Raw genomic sequence first — 20624 nt, forward strand, 5'->3', positions numbered from 1 at the left:
TCCTATTTATCAGGGCAGGGACTGCCAGGTATGACTTGTCAGGAAGTGCTGTGTGGCTCCACGTGTTGCTGGTGTTGTGACTCAGGTTGCAGTTTGACAGCGGGCTCCGCTTTGATTGACAGCCGGCCCGCGCATGCGCTTATCGGCGGCTGGCGTGGGGCGGACATCTTTATTTGAGGCGCCGCTTTGCAGTTGCCTCTGATCACAGCGGGACCGGGAGAGTGCGGGTAAGGAGCGGCGAGTCTCTCTTCAACCTCCCACACGGCTTCTTTATCTGCTGAAAGCGGCTTCGATCGCTTCCATTTGTATTTATTTCCCTGTGTGGGTCCGAGTGTATCGGGGGGTGACCCAAGTGGTCTCTGGCTGGAAGTTTGCAGGGGAACTTGTCCTGCTTGAGGCGAGGCCAGATGAAGGAGGACATGTAAACGGTAACCAAGCCAGTGTGTAGTCGGCTCAGGAGTTTGGGGCGGGTCGCTATTTAGTAATCAGTACGATTTAACTACTAGCAGGATCTGGGATAGTTTTGCTGCAGAGTACAGGGCTCAGAACCAACCTGTAAGAGCTGCATGCCACTTTTTAAAGCACACCAGACTAGTCGTCTTTCAATACAGGAACTATTTACTTTAAAAAGTCAGCCCTCTCGACTCGAGCGAGATTCCCTCCATACCTCCCCCCCCCCCCCCCCCCGTCCCGTTTCTTTCGCAAGCTCTGGGTGTTGCAAGTGTGTTTATCATCACTTAATTGCCCCTCCCCACCCACCCCCTTTTTAAAAACCTAATGGAACTGAATGGGTGTGGCGAAGCCACCTCAAAGAGCACATTAAAATGTGTGGGGGCCAGGAGGAATTGGAGTGGCAGCCTTTCCCTCCCGTAAGGATGTTAGTAACCCGGTTGCATGGCATTACGCAAACTTTTGTGGTCGTGTTCTACCAGCGTTTTGTATTCCAGCATATTTAACTGAGTTCAAATAGTCAAACCGTCATTTTTATCTGTTGATTTCTGAGCTGCCACTGCTCCAAATCTCTGGGTTATAAACCTGATAAGACAGCCGCCTGTCTTCACTGTCTTCACACCTTCCATCACCTGTTTTTAAAATCTGTAACTAATTTCAAGTCTTTTTAAATACGTTCAAAAATTATTTCCTTTAGCTTTGCCTCAAATTTTAAAACCATATTATGTGAACACTTTTACTGGCTTATCTGTACATTGAGTGCAAAACATTGATTTTGGGGTAGCAATTATGCTCTGTTCTGGAACTGCTAATTACAATTGTCTTTGATTACAATATATTAGAGCAAACTAAGTTTAAGGCAATAATGGGGTTTAACAATTTTAAGTAAGATTTTTCTCTCGAATAGCCAAGGATATGGTGATTTTGGAAAAATTGAAGGGGCTGAAGGATGATAATTCCCTGGTACTTGATGACCTAGATCCCAGAGTTAAGAGGTAACCATGGAGATTAGGGGTGCATTGGTGATCATTTTCCAAATTTCTATAGATTCTGGAAAGGTTCCTGCACACTGGAAGGTAGCAAATGTCACTCCACTTTCAAGAAGGAAGGGAGAGAGAAAATGGGGAACTATGGACCTGTTAGCCTTGCATCAGTAATGGGGAAAAATGCTAGAATCTATGCATGAAGGGTGTGATAAATGAACATTTGGATAATCTGGGCATAGTCAACATGGATTTATGAATGGGAAATCATTTTTGACAAAAATCTTGGAGTTTTTGTTGCTAACAGAATTTATAAAGGGGAGTTGGTGGATATAGTACACTTGGATTTTTAGAAGGCTTTTGGTAAATTCCCCCTAGGCAGTTGATTAGCAAAATTGTAGCACAAAGTATTTTACTGGCATGGGTTAAGAATTGGTTAATGGGCAGAAAACAGCTGGCAGGCTATGACTAGTGGGGTGCTGAAGGGGGAGGGGGGTGCAGCTGTTCATCTATATAGCAATGATTTGGATGTGGGGATCAAATGTAATATTTCCAGGTTTACAGATGAGACAAGATGGGTGGGAATATGCATTAAGCAAGATGCAAATTGGCTTCAAGAGGATTTGGACAGACTTGATGAGCGGCAAGAATGTCAAATAGAATCTAATGTGGAAAAATTAGGTTATCCACTTTAGGAGGAACAGATGTGCAAGAGTATTTCTTAAATGGTAAGAGATTGGAAAATGCAGATCTGTAAAAGTACCTGGCTGTCCTCATCAATAAGTTACTAAAGGCTAACGTGTAAGTGCAGCAGGCAATTAGGAAGACTGATGGGTATGTTGGTCTTATCACAGAGGGTTTGAGTACAGGAGTAGTGAAATGTTGCATCAATTGTATAGAACTTTGCTTAAAGTACATCTGGAGAACTGTATGCAGTTTTGGTTCCCTTACCTTAGGAAAGATATTATTACCATGGAGGGAGTGCAACAAAGGTTCACTAGACTTGGTTCCCAGAATGGAAGGATAGTCCTACGAAGAGAGATTGGGGAAACTGGGCCTGTGTTCTTTAGAGAATGAGAGGTGATCTCATGAAACCTACAAAATACTTTAAAAACGTAGATGTTTCTGCTGGTTGGAATTCTGTACCCCAGAGGGTTGTGGTTGCTTAGTTGTTGACTATGTTTAAAATAGAAATGACCAGATTTCCGGGGGGTGAGGGTGCATGAGGTGAGGTATTGAAGTGGATGCTATTGAATGGTAGAACAGGCTCGATGGGCTGAACACTCTACCCCTGCTCCTGTGTTCCAATGGCCAAATTATGAGCTCTAGTTCATTCTTTGAGCAACATTGTGCTGTTTCACTTTGCAGTGTTGATACTACCTAAAATAAACTGGATTCAAGGACAAATTGATACAGATGAATTAGAGACCTTGTGGTTGATCTCCTAATTTGGGCGGGGGGGGGTGGAGTGAAGAGCGGTCAGTTTCATTAAAATGAAGCCAGTTTGCTTCACTTCGTCATTTTTGAAAACTTTTACTAGATTAATAGTGATCTAGCATAGGGGACCCATGGAAAGGAGTTGTCCTATTGGTTTGACTCTTGGCTCTTTCCCTGTAGCCCTGTAAATGCATTCCTCTTCAAATAGCCATTAACACTTCTGGCAGTGCATTCCAGGTCACAACAACTAGTGGCCTTTTTTTAACCTGTTACCTCTAGTTCTTTTGTAAATGATTTAAATGTATTCTCCGGTAACCAGCCTTTCTGTCAATGTGGATAAACTATCTAAGCTGTTCATGACTTCTCAATCTATCCAATCTTCTCTGCTGTTAGAACAATCCCAGTTTTTCTACATAGATCCCTCATTCTTTTTGGCCATTCAGTCAATCTCTGCTGTATCCTTTCCATCCTAATGTGTACTGGCCAGAATTGAACACAAAATACTCAATCACTGCATATACATCAGCTAAATGTCTAGTTAGTGTAACTGCTTTGTACTTTTAGACAATTCTACATGTTTTTAAAAACACTATTTACTCTGCAGCCTTGTGTTTGGGTATATACATTGGGTGTCTCCATTTCTGCACATCCTTGGTTTCATTTCCATTGTTACCTTTGCTTTATTTACCCTTGCTTTATTTTTTCCAAACTTAAAGAAGTTAAACACTGGCAAACTTGGTATCTGATCCTTCGAAATAAGAAGTGATAAACCCTCAAGCTGGTTCTTTCATTCCGTTCAAATGTGGCTATTCTGTATTGCAATTCCATTTACCGTTTTTGCTCCTTAATCCTGGACCTTTCCTCTTCCTCTCGGTGCCATTCCCTAAGAAGGCACTGGCAACCATGGATTTTTATTGGATTGGTCCATGATTATGCTTGGCAAGTACTGCCATGGTTTGCCATTGCCTTATGCAGTATGGCTGACCAGGAAACACACTGCCAATCAAGCGTATGGAAGGAGTTACAGGTTGACAACCAAACTGTTTCACACTAGTTATGAACATACCTTCCATGGCCGCCAAGTTCTGAAGTGGGCCTTGAACATGTAGCTCTGGCCCAGAGATGGGAATGCTACCACTGTGCCAGCTGACCTTCCTGGACACTCTTGCCTGACAAAATCTATCGATCTCTATCTTCAATGTTTCAATGGGGCGGCATGTTAATGTAAGCCTATTTGTGACACTAATAAAGAAACTAAAAAAAAAAATGGTGGCACAATGGTTAGCACTGCTGCTTCACAGTTCCAGGGACCTGGGTTCGATTCCTGGCTTGGAGTTTGCACATTCTCCTTGTGTCTGCGTGGGTTTCCTCCCACAGTCCAAAGATGTGTGGGTTAGGTTGATTGGCCATGCTAAAAATTGCCCCTTAGTATCCTGAGATGCATAGGTTAAGGGGATTAGCGGGTAAATATTTTGGCGATATGGGGGGTAGGGCCTGGGTGGGATTGTGGTCGGTGCAGACTCGATGGGCCAAATGGCCTCTTTCTGCACTGTAGGGTTTCTGTTTCACTGCTGCCTCACAGCACCAGAGACCCAGGTTCAGTTCCGGCCCCAGTTTGTCTGTGGAGTTTGCACATTCTCCCCATGTCTGTGTGGGTTTCCTCCAGGTGCTCCGGTTTACTCCCACACCCCAAAAATGTGTGGGTTAGGTTGATTGGCCATGCTAGATTGCCCTTCGTGTCAAGGAGACTAACAGGGTAAATATGAGGGGTTACGGGGATGGGGCCTGGGTGGGATTGTTGTCGGTGCACGCTGAATGGCCTCTGTTTGCACTGTAGGGATTCTGTGATTCTATTTGACTTTGAACGGTTGGGATGGGGGGGGGGGGGGGGGTATGGTGGTGTAGAGATGGGACTTTCACATATGGGGTTTACAGACATTTGTACAGGGTGAGTGAATCCACTTGTTTGAAGGGCAAAGGATCACTGGGTTAGATAAAGGATTTTGGTTTCAGAAGGTGACTCAAAATTATTCTGAATAAATATGAATATAAAACAAATTAATAGTGCCTAGTGGGTTGACCTAATTTAAAATGTTCACCTGGTTAAAATGGGATGGTTGGAGGAAAAAAATGTATTCTAACAACCTTGGTGATCTGATGAGTATATTTGTCCTTGTGAAATAATGGTCTTTGCAGGGTTATCAAGGATTAAAAGCTATAGTGATACATCATGCTAATTGGAGAGGCTATCTCTTCTGGATAGTAAGAAAAAGTATAGCAGCATTGGCAATTAAATTTGTTAATTCATTCCATTAAAAATGCAAATATTTTGTGGTGTGCTAACCATAAGTCAGGTCATTTGGGAGTAATATCAAAAATACTTACTCCCCGTGGGCTCCTGGGAAGCCATTCGAAAACTTTTTTCAGTAAATACAGGTGAATATGCATTTATATTGATCGTAACGTTCTTATGGTGGGAACAGAGTTGGTTCCATATATTTGGTTGGGTTTGCTTGGATTTTTATACCGTCTCACTGCACGTTTGGCATTTATCTGGCAGCAAATTTGAAATCTCTCAGGAATCTTGGATCTATACTCCCATTTATTGACCCAGACGCAACATAATGCTACACAAAAAAATTAGAAGCAATGCATGAAGGATCAGATCATTTGGGAAAGTCTATGTACAAAATGGAAGATAGTGCTTTCCTCTGTGTATCTGTATCCATTGTAGATTGTTAAGTCAATAGCACCATTATTTCATGTTACTACTGGGATGATAGAATGAGGCAAATATTCAGATTGTACCATTTTCTGGCAGCCTGACATATATTTAAAAGATCTATTCCTATCCTTTATTTGCAATGTGGGTGTTTTCATTGATTACTCTGACCAGTCTGTCTCTTTTGCACCTTATTTTTGAATTCATATTGACTCTTGTAGCCAGTTTTAAACTTTAAGAAACTTTAATTATTTCCTGCATTATTTTCTTTTTGCCTACATTAGTTTTGTTATTATTGCGCTTATTTCACAGTATACTTGCATTCACAATGTAGATCCAAAAGTATTCATTTTTCTTTCCTTCTAATATGTTTCTATCTAGCTCTTGTGCTACTTTTGTATAGGTCAGTTGTGGATCTTGTATAATGAACAATAACCGACTGGAAGTACTTGAAACTTTGCTAAAGCAGTAGCTGGGAAGATTTTCTTTTAGAAGTAGCACTGTATTAACCTAGTGTCTAACCTAGTATATGAGTAACTTTAGTGCCCCCACACCCCAACTCCTGAAAGTCTACTTGCTGAAATAGAAAAGGAGGGATAATGCTGAAAATCATTCCTTCCTACATAATTCTAGTTGGTGCTATCAATCTATAACCTCTTGTCCCCAGGTTGTTGTGCATTTGGGTTCAAAATTACCCACTCTGTAGGTTACACATCATTTAAATCATGTAGTACAGTGACATTTCCAAGTGTAGTGGTTCTACCATTTTAGCCCAATGATGGACCGCTGACTTATTCTTCATTAACAATTGTCTGTTGTATCTCTGCTTTTAAGTATAGATTGCTTTTTTCTTGCTCTGTCATGGATCCCAGTAGTTACATCTGAAAACATGGTTCATTCTGAAACCAAGGCTGTGATTGTCTTGAGCCCAATGCCATATTTGGAAGGGAGCTGTGAGAAAGTACATAGTAAGGCAGCCATGTAGGTCATTGCATTTTAATCTTTAAATGCTGTCTGCACATAAAACACAGCAGAAAACATTATACCACCTATATCTTAAGAGCTGGCGACTGTGACATTGTAAAGACAGTAAGAAGTCTAACAACACCAGGTTAAAGTCCAACGTGTTTATTTGGTTGCAAATGCCACTAGCTTTCGGAGCGTGCTGCTCCTTCCACTCCACCTGACGAAGGAGCAGCGCTCCGAAAGCTAGTGGCATTTGCTACCAAATAAACCTGTTGGACTTTAACCTGGTGTTGGGCTTCTTACTGTGTTTACCCCAGTCCAACACCGGCATCTCCACGTTGTAAAGACCCCAAGCTTGTTCTTTCTCAAGTCCCATCAATTGGGCCAACAGACCTAATGGTATTGAGACTGCAAGTAACTAACTTTGACTTGCAGACAGTCCACCTCTTCAAGGCAGCCCTGCTTTGGCTATTAGTTTCACCTATCCACATTTTAGTAGTGAAATTGAACTGTTTTCCAAGACAGACCAATCATGTGAATTACTAACTATATTTTCCTCAAGTTTGTGGGTGATGTAGCATGAGATATTTAGGGTGAATATAGAACAGTTTGCTGCTGGTTATTCAAATTGTCCACACAATTGGTTAACGCTCATCTTTTTAAAAAAAACATTGATTATGGACAGTAAGAGAAGTGAAGGGGTTTCTGTTCTCATCCCTGTCTGGAACACACCAAAAACAAAAAAATTGCCTTTTCTGCAATCCCCACTTCTTGCAGCCCATGTCATTGGTGTCTCCTTCAGTCTGCTAGGCAGTTCTACTGCAAAACTTCTCTGTTCCTCTACTCCTTTGAAAACCCTTCTTGCACTTGCTTCCATCAAGCTTTGTCACCCTCTGGTATCTGCTTTAGCTTGGCATTTAATTTCTGTCTAATGATGCTTCTGTTAAATGTGTTGTGACATATTCTACATTAAATGATTGGAAATACACATGATTGTGGTCCAACTGGAACAATTTACACAAGTGTTTGTATTGCATTACTACATTCGTTTCCTGGAAACAGTGCATGTAATTTCACAATTGTTAATGCACAAGATTTCATCTAATTACAAAAGTTGAGTTTTAAAACCCAACCCCCCCCCCCAGGTTTTGTATAACTTTAAAAGTGTGGATACTTCCTCCAAAGTGAGTTATTTCCATGAAAGAACAATCTTTGAGTTTGAAATTGAAATATTTGGTTAATGTGAGACCATTAAACTAGGAAGAAGATTGCATTGGCAGTCTTGGTATAATAACATCTGTTGAGACTTTTGGTAGTGTCTGAATTAGCTTTAAGAAACCTGCCCTTGAGATGGGGTCGCTCTATATTCACGTTTATTTCAAACTCCAGTTCAAGTGGTAAAAATGTGATTAAAGCCACTTTTGACATTAATCAGTTCCATGGTTGTAAAAACTCCTACGATCTTCCATTAAGGCACAGTAAGCACTTGTGATTTTTAGTCTGTGGTACAGCTGATTCAGAAGTTTTGTTTCATGAATTATCAATCACTAGTCAGTGTAGACTGAAATAAGGAAATGCCAGTTCTACTTTTGGTGATTAATCTCCAGGCATAGAATTGCATTCATGTCTCACTGGGATTTGTAACTCTTTATTCTTGACATCAGCTGGATATCGCTGAAGTCAGCAGCATTACTGTGCTCATTAGGCCATTTCAGAGGGCACTTAAGTCAGCCACATTGCACATTTTTGAATAGGAAAGTGAATTTAAAAACTCTTCTACATTACCAACCACTGAAAAGTGGAAATAGGATAGAAAGGAGATCTGATGAGGTCAGAAAGATCTAAAAGAACAATGGGCTAGAGTAACGATTGGATCATTTGAACTATCTCTACATTAGAATAAAGGTGAATGCATGTGGTCCAAGTGGGAAACCCTTTTAAAGCATTCAAGATTGCTGCTTGAATAATGATTCTGGTATAACAAGGAAATAAGCCTTTGGGGTGGTGGTAGAAAAAGATATAAAAGCCAACCCAGAGCAAGAATAATTAACTAGGGGAGAGCAAACTTCAATTCTGCAGGAATGGAGTCTGACTGGATAGACTGGAACAAAAGGTTTATGAAAAAACCATGGCTGAACAATTGCTTTCTTCAGAGAGAACTGTTTTGCACACAGTCGAGGTCTATTTCCTCAAGGCAAGGATATCACAGTAACTTCATTGCAGTGTTAATGTAAGCCTACTTGTGACACAAATTAACTTTAGGGCAAACAAATCCAGAGCTTCCTGGATGAAAAAGATAGAAATTAAGATAAAGAAGGGAAAATATGCTCATGATGGGTGTTGGGTAGAAAATAAAGTTGAGAATCAAGGAATATAGAAGGTACAGAGGGGAGGTGGAGAAGCAAAGAGAAAATGAGAATACTGGCACCCAGCATAAAGTCTCCTATAGGCATATAAATAGTACAAAATAAAGGTGGTTGAAGAAATAAGATCGATTAGGGACCCAGAAAGGAATTTACACATGGAGTGAGGGGGCTATGGCTGAGGTATTAAATGAATAATTTTCATCAATAAGGTAGATTCTATCCAGGACATTGACCAAAGATGGATCGGTCATTAGAAGTGTTCAAAATTGATGGGTGGAAGTTTTTTTATTTCAGTGGATGTGGGCATTGCCTGCTGAGCTATGTTGCCTATCCCTAATTGCCCTTGAACTGAGTGAAATGGCCTAGCAAACCAAAGAGCATTTAAGAGCCAACCATATTGCTGGTGGGTCTGCTGTCACGTGTAGGCCAGACTGGGTAAGGCTGACTAATGTCCTTCAGGGAAGTGAATCAGTGAACCAAATGGGTTTTTAATGACTGAAAATGCTTTCATGGTTATCATTTAGACCTTTGATTCAAGATTTTTTTATTGAATTCAAATTTCACCATTTGCTGTGGTGGGATTTGAACCTAGGTCCTCAGAGCATTACCCTGGGCTCTGGATTATTGGTCCTGTGACAATATCACTATGCCACGGCCTCCTCTTAATGTTAGTTAGACTGTCGGTGCTTAAAGTTGGCAAAGCACTCGCCAGATGAGATGCATCCAAGGATATTTGAGGGTGAAAATTGTATGGCAGTAATCTGTCTTCCTAGACTCGGGAGGTGTCAGAGGACTGGACAACTGCAGACATGTACCTTTTTGAACAAGTGTAAAGGATAAACCCAACAATTGCAGACCAATCAGTTTAACTTCCGTGGTGAAGAAACTTCTAGAAACAATTTTGCAGGATAGAATTAGCAGGTTGGTTAGGAAAAGCCAGCATAGATAAAGGTGAAAATCTTTAACTAACTTGCTGGAGAGTTTTGAAGAGTGAACAAAGGGTCTATGAAGATAGTGCTGTTGATGTCATGTACATAGGATGGACTTGCAAAACACATCCAATGCTGTGCCACTGAACAAACCTGAACAGTTATAGCTCCTAGATTAAAAGGGACAGTTGCAACATGGGTACAAAATTGGAGGAGTAATAGGAAATGCTAATGGTCTATAGATATTTTTTGGGCTGGAGGAAAGTTGTAGGTGAGTTCCCTGGGGATGGTATTGGGACCCTTGCTTTTCCTGATTATATATGAATGATCTTGGTGTGCAGGGGACAAATTCGGAATTTGCAGATGACACAACTGGGGAGCTTTGTAAACTGAGGAGACAGTGTAGAATTACAAAAGGACAAAAGTTGAAGTGGACAGATAGGTGGCAGATGAAGTTCAATGTGAAGAAATGAGGAGATGTATTTTGGTACGTAGAATCCTACAATACAAAAGGAAGCCATTCGGCCCATTGAATCTGCACCAACCACAAACTCACCCAGGCCCTATTCCGTAACCGCATACATTTGCCCTAGCTAGTTCCCTGATGGGCAATTTAGCATGGCCAATCCACCTAACCCACATTGGACTGGGAGGAAACCGGAGCACCTGGAGAATGTACAAATTCCACACACAGTTTTATCTCATGGGGCACCGGCTTTTGAGCTGTTAGACCTATTATTTATCCAACTTATCACTGTTTAGTTTAAGGAAGGGACTTGATATTCAAGCATTGCATGCTGTTCACTCCTTGCTACCTACACTGCCAGGGGCAGATGTATCCATGAAAGTAGATTGAGAGGATAAGGTCAAGTGGGTTATTCCCTTGTATTTTGGTTCTTTCACCATCTGTTGTTAATTGTATATCAATTTTGGTGTTGTCTGTATTCAGATGGAGCGCATTAATAGGGGACTCAACCCTTCTCGCATAGAGGCAGGATCTTTCACAACACGTGGGGGCTGGAGTGCGTTATCTCTCCTTGTTATATTGTTTTAAATTTGGTGGTTCCTTTTGTTACAGTGACACTCCTTGATGAAACAGTATGCCTGCTCCTCTATACTCAGTTTATTTAAAGGGAATGTAGCTGTTAGAGATGCACATTAGAACAAACAAGAACAAAGAACAATACAGCACAGGAACAGGCCCTTCGGCCCTCCAAGCCCGCGCCACTCCCCGGTCCAGGATTGAATCCTGAATCCAGGATCCCCGCCCAATTTTCCAGCCTATCTACATACCAATATCCTATCCACCGAGCTGTCCCTCACAGCTATAGTTGCAGGAGACACAATATTAAAAACTAACGGGCGGCATGGCAACAGTGATTAGCACTGCTGCTTCACAGCTCCAGGGACCTGGGTTCAATTCCTGGCTTGGGTCACTGTCTGTGTGGAGTTTGCACATTCTCCTCGTGTCTGCGTGGGTTTCCTCCCACAGTCCAAAGATGTGTGGGTTAGGTTGATTGGCTATGCTAAAATTGCCCCTTAATGTCCTGAGATGCATAGGTTAGAGGGATTAGTGCATAAATATGTAGGGATATGGGGGGTAGGGCCTGAGTGGGATTGTGGTTGGTGCAGACTCGATGGGCCAAATGGCCTCTTTCTGCGCTGTAGGGTTTCTATGATTCGAATCAGTTGCTTGATGGTACAGAACTTTCAGGGGGGAAAAAAGACATGCTGTCAAAGCTTTTCATTGTGTGCTTATTTTGTGTTATGATTTGTGATTTAGTGATTAAAGACTTGATTAGTGTTCTAGCCATTGCCACTTGTTGAGTTTTGGCAGCTATCAGAGCAGCCTGCCAGCCATATTCAATTCTTGACCAACTCGGTCAATGCTATTACTACCAAGTCACTCTTAGTCAGGGACCTGAATGTCCATCACCAAGAGCATAATCAGCACCCTGCTACACTCCAGTGAGCAATTCCTTGTGGTGTTTAACAGTGGAGTACTGATTCATTTGCTAAGCAAAGGTAAAAGGTGGTAATCAGTAGGAAGCTTTTTGGTCTGTGTTTGACTTAAACCTTTGACTTTGTGGGAATGAAGATTCCCAGGGCTACTGTGCCACCACCTCTGGATCTGCCCTGCTAGTGGGACATGCCCTGGGATGGTGGTGGAGGGGGTCTGGAAATTTGGCTGATTTCTGTGTAATGTTCAGAATAAAATTGTCATTCCATTGAAGCTTTGTTGCTATTTTGTCTCCCAGAGTTGGCATGGTGTTGCCAGACAATGGAAACTGCAGTCTGACTGTTTCCAAAACACCAACTCAGCAATTCAAGTTGTTCTATAAGTTACCAGCTGTTTTAGTACTTTCCTTTTCTAAGTCACGGTCAAAACTGAAGTCTCCTGTTCATTTGTGAATGTAAACATTCTGTGCGAGTTCTCGAATTAATAAGCGAGCAAAACCAAACAGGCTAGAAACATGGTACATCAGTTCTTGTGTACAAATTAAAACTTGACTTTGTTAAAGTAGTTGTACAGTAAATGGAAATTGGCTCCTGCTTTGGGAGATGTGAACATTTTATAGGCATCCTTAGTTTAAATTACTTGCAATTTTAAAATTTGAAATGGGCCTTGTTCCCATAGTATTAGTGTCTCATTGGGTTGATGAGCCTATAAATTTTGGGTTTTGTTAGCCCGGCAAATAGCTTTTGTTCTAATAGAGAATGTCACTTTACTGATCACTATACAATCGGGCAGCACTGTGGGACTGTGGTTAGCACTACTGCCTCACAGTGCCAGGGACCTGGGTTCGAATCCTGGCTTGGGTTACTGTTTGTGCAGAGTTTGCAAGTTCTCCCCGTGTTTGTGTGGGTTTCCTCCACAGTCCAAAAGGCATGCTGGTTAGGTGCATTGGCCATATAGGCACCGGAGTGTGGCGACTCGGGGATTTTCACTAACTTCATTGCAGTGTTAATGTAAGTCTACTTGTGACACTAATAAGTAAACTTTAATCATGATTTTTATTATGTACTTTTTCCCCTTTGCCATATTCATAAGAAAGCAGATGGTGTGAGTTACTAGCAAATTTGTGCTGTTCTCTGCAGACTCTGAAAGGATCCTTATCATTTTTTTAATAAAATAAGCTTGGAGCCAAGGAAACTATTCACTGATATGTTGAGGGTCGGGGAATAAATATTTCCAGGATGAAGTGAGTTGCACTGTTGGGAGATTAACCTCAATTTTTCACCTTTCCTAACTATAATCTGGAAATCAGTTTTGAAATCATGTTTGTTAAATTGCTGGCTTTTACATTTGCTTGCCTGCCTAAGTTGCTACAATTCATCATGGAGTTGATGTGTGAAGATCTGGTATAAATTCAGATGCACTCTTTTAAACTGAGTCGACTGAGCAAATTAGAATGTGACATTATCTCTCTGGCAGTCTAAATTTAAAGTAAAAATGCTTGTTTGAGTTACTAGCATTTATTTAACTGCTGACAACAGATCTAAATCACTTATTGGCGTCCCTTGTAATTGTTCTTGTACTTGGAGCTAATCATTTAGGTAAACATTTTTACAATTGAGCTAAAGGTACTTGGACTTCACCTAAGCACTTTGGATATTGACTATCCAAATTGAAAAGTTCACAAGTCTGAAACAGTTGACTCATCAATTTCATTAAATTGATAGTGATGAGCCTGTAATGCATGCATGAATGACATTTTGTTTATGGATGCACATTTGGAACAGTGGCAGCTTGAATGAAGGTGGGAGGGAGGTAAAATGAGTGACTCTTGCTCATTTTGACTCAAATTTTGCAGAGTATTCAAACTTTTTTCCTCTTCACATCCTATGACAGGTGCTTTTGCTGAGAGCTTTCGGTAACAAATTAGTATTTGCACAGGGGATTTGAATTAAAGCAGTAATCAAAAATAAAAATTGCGATCCTAACCAAAAAAACCCAGATCAGTCAGTTGTAATAGTGTTCAATTGCAGGAGAGGGATGGATGTGAGAAGCTGAGGAATTTGGGGAAATTCTAAAAAGTCACTGATTCGGAGCTGTAGACTTTAGTCTTCCCCCTTGTTTAGCAGGAGGAAATTGTCTTGTATATAAGACTGATGTCAGACGAGGCTTGTGAAAGCAGATTGGTTGTGATGAGATTGAGGGCGTGCTGGGTGACTTGTCAAAGTTATAATTGCACAAAAGTAGGCCATTTCTCCCACTCTATCCTTGTAGCTATGTAGTTTATTCCCAGTGTACAATTTACATATACCAAAAGTTAAATACGAGTCCATAATTGCCTCATTGGACTAAAGTTTCATAATATACACAAGTGCACTTTATTGATTTTTCCTTACTGTGTCAGCAATTGTAGCTTTGAGCTACTGGCATAACATGTACCTTCAAATTAAATGAATGTTTGTTGCCCTCCAGAGAAGTGGGTATTTTGTAAAACCGAAAATATAGATTATAGGTTTGAATGATTTATTTTGGTGAATAAGCAATGCTTTAGTTTAGATCTAATATTCCAGGGAATGTTTTCAAGAACTGTATTTATACTGGATTAAACTTTTTTGTCTATTTTCTAATTTTGTGATAACTTATGTCAATTTGTTTCTAAACTTCATATTAATTGTTTACTTGACAGGTTCTGTGATAATGCTGGAATGGTTCAGAAGTGAAATGGTATGATTGACATTTGCAATGAAGATTGTGGACATGGACTTTGATTTTTCACCTGGCCTTATCTTTGTCCCTGAGGGTACCGGAATGCAGCATCTATAAAGCACCTCCAAAAACAGCAGGAAGTGATTCCCTGGTTTATACAATTCAATTTGCATAAAGCTTTGTCTAATTAGATAGTATTCTACTTCAGATCTCTGGTTGCATTAGCTATGCAAGACATCACCACTAAGTTCCCAGAAAGAGATGCACGTAAACATCCTGAATTCTTTGTGGCTGTCAACAATTAAACTTGCAGAATGACTACTGTACACAGAAGAGGAAGAAAACGTCAATTTCTGCAAGTAATTTTTACTTGTTTTTTCTGCTCTCTTGTCCTAATTTATTGGGAGCAGCTGGATGCAAATGTTCTTAGTCATGTGAAGTCTTATTCGTACAGATATCTCATTAATAAATACACTTTTTTGAACGATAGCCTGACTCTGGACAAGGAGACAGCTTCTAGCCTTCACAGTTACCAGTACCTGATAACCCATGCAGACAAATGCCAAGATCAGGACGTGTTGCTCCTTCTGTTTGTGAAGACTGCTCCTGAAAACCGTCAGCGGCGGGATGCTATTCGTCAGACGTGGGGCAATGAACGCTATATAAATTCAGAGTTAAAAGCGACTATAAAAGTGATTTTTGTTTTAGGTGTACATAAAGATCTCTCCCAGAGAGATCTCATACAGAGTAGGTTACTGATGGAAGATCATCAATATTCTGACCTTATCCAGCAGGATTTCTATGATGACTTTCACAATCTCACATTGAAACTAATCTTCCAGTTCAAGTGGGCAAATTCTTTCTGCCAAAATGCTGAATTTGTCATGTCCTGTGATGATGATGTTTTTGTGCACACTCCAAATCTGGTGAACTACCTGCTACAGCTGGATAAAGGGATAAGTAATTTCTGGATTGGTCGAGTACACAGAGGTGCACCTCCTATAAGGAACAAAGAAAGCAAATACTATGTTTCCTACGAAATGTATCAGTGGCCTGCATATCCTGATTATACTGCAGGTGCTGCATACGTTGTTTCTCAGGATGTGGCAGTGAAGGTCTATGAGGCTGTAATGACCCTGAACAGCAGTCTTTATATAGATGATGTTTTTATGGGTCTATGTGCCAAGAAAATGGGAGTAGCACCACAACCGCATATTTATTTTGCTGGTGAAGGAAAGACCCCTTATCATCCTTGTATTTATAATAAAATGATGACCTCTCATGGCCACGTGAACGATATCCACCATTTGTGGCAGGAGGCTACACATGCAAAAGTGACTTCTCTCTCCTCTGGATTTTGGGGACAATTTTACTGTCGATTGGTCAAAGTATTTCTTCTGTGCAAACCATACTTTGTGGACACATATCCTTGTATTGCTGCATTTTCCTAGTGCAGTAACTGTACGAAAAAATAACAGCACTCTGATTTACTTTCTGGGGGTGGGAGCAAGCTGGCAATGAATTAGCCACCAAGGCAGCAGTTGTCGTTTTGGACAAAGTTAACTTATAACTATTCTTGCCAGTGTTTTTGTCTACCCATAACTTAAGAGAAATTTCAAGTATATGGCACTAAGTATCAACAACAGGTTTTGCAAAGTGGCAAAGGGTAAAAGCAGGTGAAAAATGTGTGCTACCAGCAAGTGCTGTTGTATTTTTTTCCCAAGAGTTGCATCTGAAAAATCATCTAGCTGGGGGAAATGGTGAGTAATGAACAAATGTAGGGAAGTTTGACGGCATTATCTGACCATCTCTAATTATTCTACTATGAAGCATTTCACTTACTAGCCTGTAAACTCTCAATTGTACACATTTCTGCTCATTGAGTAAGAAAGATGTTTAATTCTACTGCATAACAGCACAAAATTTTGTCTGAATAAAGCACATTACATTTTGTGGCTAGTAACAACTAGCTGACCAGTAACTCTTGTATTAACTTGATTGGCATATTCAGGGTGCAAATATTAAGTAACTCCTTTTCATACATGACCACACAGCTTTTGGAGGATAATTTACATTATTGAATTCTACACACTTCCAGTCTGCTGGTGCTGTAATGCTAACACTGGGTATTAAAGTTTTATTTCTCCTAAATGTATGGACTTATTGGTAAACAGGTCTGTATTCTTGATTAAAGTCTTTAATTAAAAATACTTAGTATTTGGCTAATATACCCGATGTTTAAACTAGTTCTATGATGTATACAGTCTGATTCATTGAGGGATATTGAGATGTGTGCCAAGTTCTAAATGTTGTACCTATCGTTGTTGCTTTGATTTCCACATGCCATAAAATAGCTTCTAAGCCAGTTGTTCCAATTGCTAAAACTATGGTTACTTCCATGAAGGCTTTTAAAAGATGGGAGGAAAGTACAGCTTTATTTATGATATTTTCTCATCATGAAGAGCTGGGCAGTCTTGGTCAATAGTTACTTGATTGTCAGCACAGCAGAATGATTGCAATTTGAAGTTTATGCTTGTAAAGCATTTGGTATTTCAAGTAATGAATATCCAAGAGATGTACATTTCTAAACTTTCAGATTTGATAAGTTCTTGGACAGCTGAGTTATATTGTTTTGCCTCTAATGTAGCTGACAAGATTTTAAGTTTTAAAACACATTTTATAGAAAAACTTTGTGTACAACCAATCTTCCATTAATGCATGCATTAAACTGTGTAAATGATGGTTTCCTGGTAGTAACCTGATTAACGCGCTTATTTTTAAATGCATGATACTGGTAAACATAATGAAGTGACTGGTGTGTTGGTGACAAAACCAAATTTATACCCTCAAATGTATGGAGTAGAATGCCTAGCATCCTAACACCACATGCATTTACTTCAGTTCTAAACAGCCACCAGGCTTGTTTCACATTCTCTAGGTTATTTGGGAAATTGGCTCTAATTAGCAAAACCTATAAATTTCTCTCATTATGTGGGTCTTTGTGTGTTTTAACCTATTCTCTCATAGGTAACTTTAACACGTTCTTTATGGAATAGAATCCACATGGCAGTATAAACTTTGTGCGACTACCTAGTCTTCCAAGTTTTAATGTTGAATGGATATGTAGCACCTCTGCATGCTGGAAATTCCTAGGTTTCTCATGCCCTACACAAGGCTTTTAAGTCTGTACAACTCTAGCACATCCAATTAGAAGTCACCTCGCATTTCCCCTGCATGCACTAAATTGTAAGACTGAAGTTTGTTCTCAGTAACAAAATATACATTAGTTAGTTTCTGCATTACTGGTACCTTTCCATGCAAAATAATTCACTTCTGAACTGGTTATCAGCAATATAAACAGTCTAGTTAAGTAATTGCCTTGAATAAGGTACATGTGCTATTGTGTAGTCAGAACAGGATACCACGTTAAATGATTTTGCTACTTGTGCAAAAGGGCTTATGGGTAATTCAAAATAGAACATGTCAGCTAAGATCAAAAACTTCTGAATTATTATACTTTAAAAAATTCTCCAAGCCTAATAAATTCTGATTTTTGTCACTGATTCTGGAACAAGAAGCATTTAAATTTAACAAGTGGCAATTTTAGCACTTCCCACCACTGTTGACCTTTTTTATTAAGCTATTGACCTTGTGCCCTAAAAAGGCTTGCATTTTATTACCTTCAAATTTACTAGCTGTACATAAATCCCTTCAGATGTGTTGCTAGCAAAGGATTTTGATTATTTGTACTGTTAGCTGTTTATCACTAACTTTGCAGGGACAAAGGACTGCACTCAACGGGAGAATTTCTTTCACCTCTTGTTTTGGTATTTGTGACCTACCTCGCACCAGCTTTGTTTCAGGGATAGATTGAAAGTTTTTTTGAAGCCAAGTAGTTTTTATAGTAGCACAACAGTGGTCTGAAATGCATTGACAAGGTAGAGATTTGTCTAACTCTGTTGTAAGAAATGTGTACTTTACCAGAATTTTTACTCTCTTGTAGACCTACTTCTCGATTGTATTTAAAATGATTTGATAAATAGTTTTGAGCCTCATGCCAATTTTGCACCTGTTTGTTTGCTAGCTTCTTAGAAAATTTATTTTTATATGTTGAAACTTTCAAACATTTTTCTGGTTATTTTGTCTGAAAAAATAAAATTATAAAATGAAATTCTTGCCAGAAGTTTTTTGATCTGAATTACTTCTGCATTGTGATTTGATTATGACTTTGTGCTTCTACTTTCTTCCCTTCGTCATGGAGAGGCCTTTGCAATCTGCTTGTTGCAGCTGTTTCTTACTACTGTGGGTGGGCAGGTCTAGCATATAAAATAGAAAATGCTGGGAAACCTCTGCAGGGCTGGCAGCATCTGTGGAGAGAGAAACTATTTTAATTCCAGCCCCTCTGACAGGTTTTCCCACAGCACAGCGACTCGCCATGAACCAATGGCAATTTGCATGGCTTGCCCATTCTGCAGCCTAGGGACTTCAGTGGGGCCAGAAGATCCTGCTGATGAGGAAAGGCCAGAAAATCATACCCATAAAATCATGTCCAATGCTTCAAGTATAATGACGTAAGACTGGATGTTAACTATTTCTCTCTCCACAGTTACTGCCAGGTTTTTCCAGCATTTTATTTTTGTGTGCTCCATTTTACACTGGCAAATGGAAAGATTATTTCTCCAAAATTAAAAGTATTGAAGCTAACAATTTGGAATCTGAAAGGAGCAGCTCCTCGCACACTAACAATGCAGTGGCGTTACCGTGAATGATAGTCTCACTTTGATTTTGATGCTACATTACTATTCTTATCTGCAACATGAGCAGTTCAATGCTTCTCCAATCGAGAGAAATTAAAATGGAAAAATAAAAACGGGGCATTTTCACCACTGTTATGGTCACAAACTTCAGTTTAGGATAAAATTTTAAATGCTTCTTTGAGCGGTTTTAATGGACTTTCTATGAACATACTTTCAAAATCACTTTACAAAAAGGAAATGGATGCAGAGAGATTGAAAATGGGAATAAGAGAAGTTATTGCTAGCCATGATGACACAATTACATATGGAACCTGGTGAGGAGACTGCCATAGATGGAGTGTAGTTTAAGTTTTGTTTATTTATTAGTGTCCCAAGTAGGCTTACATTAACATTGCAATGAAGTTACTGTGAAAATCCCCTAGTTGCCATACTCTGGTGCCTGTTCGGGTACACTGAGGGAGAATTTGGCACGGCCAATGCACCTAACCAGCACACCTTTTGGACTTGCGTTTCCTCTGGGTGCTCGGGAGGACCAATGCAGACAGAGAACATGCAGACTTTGCAAAGATGGTGACTCAAGCGGGGAATTGAACCCGGTCTCTGGTGCTGTGAGGCAGCAGTGCTAACCATTATGCCACTGTGCTGTCATGAGGGTGAAAGTAGTTGATGTGTCACATAACATGCATTCTGTCCCTCAACTTTTCTAATAAGAGAATGATGATCAATAATTGGGAACTTTTGCCAAAAACAACACTGCTAACCTGCCTCATGCTCAGAAGGAATAGTGAGACTGATCACCTCTGAACACATTTTAAGTGGGGGGGAAACGATAGAAATGATCCCTAAAAGTATAGGTGCTTCATGAGAGAGGTACTGCATTGAGGAGAGGCTGAAAATCTGATCCGAGAAGTTATAGGATGTTCTATTTTCTTTGAAGAAAGAGGATAATGTGTAGAAAGGAAAGTCCGCTTTGGCAACAAGGTACAGCTGCCAGTAATGCAGCAAGCAAATATGGAGATCCACAAGGTTACTATTGAGTGATATTTTTTTTTTAATGATTCATTGGCTGAGCCAACAGTTATTGTCAATCCCAAATTGCCCTTGAACTGAGTGACTTGGTAGGCCAGTTAAGAGTCAACCACATTACTGGAGTCACATGTCCTTTACGGAAGGAAATCTCCCATTCTACATTAGTGAATCAGATGAGATTTCCCCCAATCTACAATAGCTTCATGGTCATTGCCTAGATTTTAAAAAAATTTCAGATATATTTATTGAATTCAACTTTCACCATCTACTGTGGTGGGATTGGAACCCAGGTCCTCGGAGCATTGCCTTTGGTCTCTGGATT

The 20624-nt window shown here is 40.1% G+C and overlaps 2 protein-coding genes across 4 annotated transcripts in view; one reads left to right on the forward strand and one right to left on the reverse strand.

The window, feature by feature from the left end:
- The window catches only part of mcf2l2 (MCF.2 cell line derived transforming sequence-like 2), a 334271-nt gene that overhangs the window by 126598 nt on the left and 187049 nt on the right, over positions 1 to 20624 (reverse strand). The gene's annotated exons all lie outside the window — the stretch shown is intronic.
- b3gnt5a (UDP-GlcNAc:betaGal beta-1,3-N-acetylglucosaminyltransferase 5a) lies at positions 152 to 18689 on the forward strand. Of its 3 annotated transcripts, none has more exons than XM_078207047.1 (2): positions 152 to 227; positions 14497 to 18689. In XM_078207047.1, exon 2 carries the CDS (start codon positions 14831 to 14833, stop codon positions 15965 to 15967), a length of 1137 nt encoding a protein of 378 aa, XP_078063173.1. In that variant the 5' UTR covers positions 152 to 227; positions 14497 to 14830; the 3' UTR covers positions 15968 to 18689. The 3 variants fall into 3 exon arrangements, with proteins under 3 accessions (XP_078063173.1, XP_078063174.1, XP_078063175.1); XM_078207048.1 differs by having other exon boundaries at positions 201 to 428; XM_078207049.1 differs by lacking the exon at positions 152 to 227 and adding an exon at positions 285 to 440.

This window comes from Mustelus asterias, chromosome 3 (assembly GCF_964213995.1).
Source record: "Mustelus asterias chromosome 3, sMusAst1.hap1.1, whole genome shotgun sequence".
NCBI lineage: Eukaryota > Metazoa > Chordata > Chondrichthyes > Carcharhiniformes > Triakidae > Mustelus > Mustelus asterias.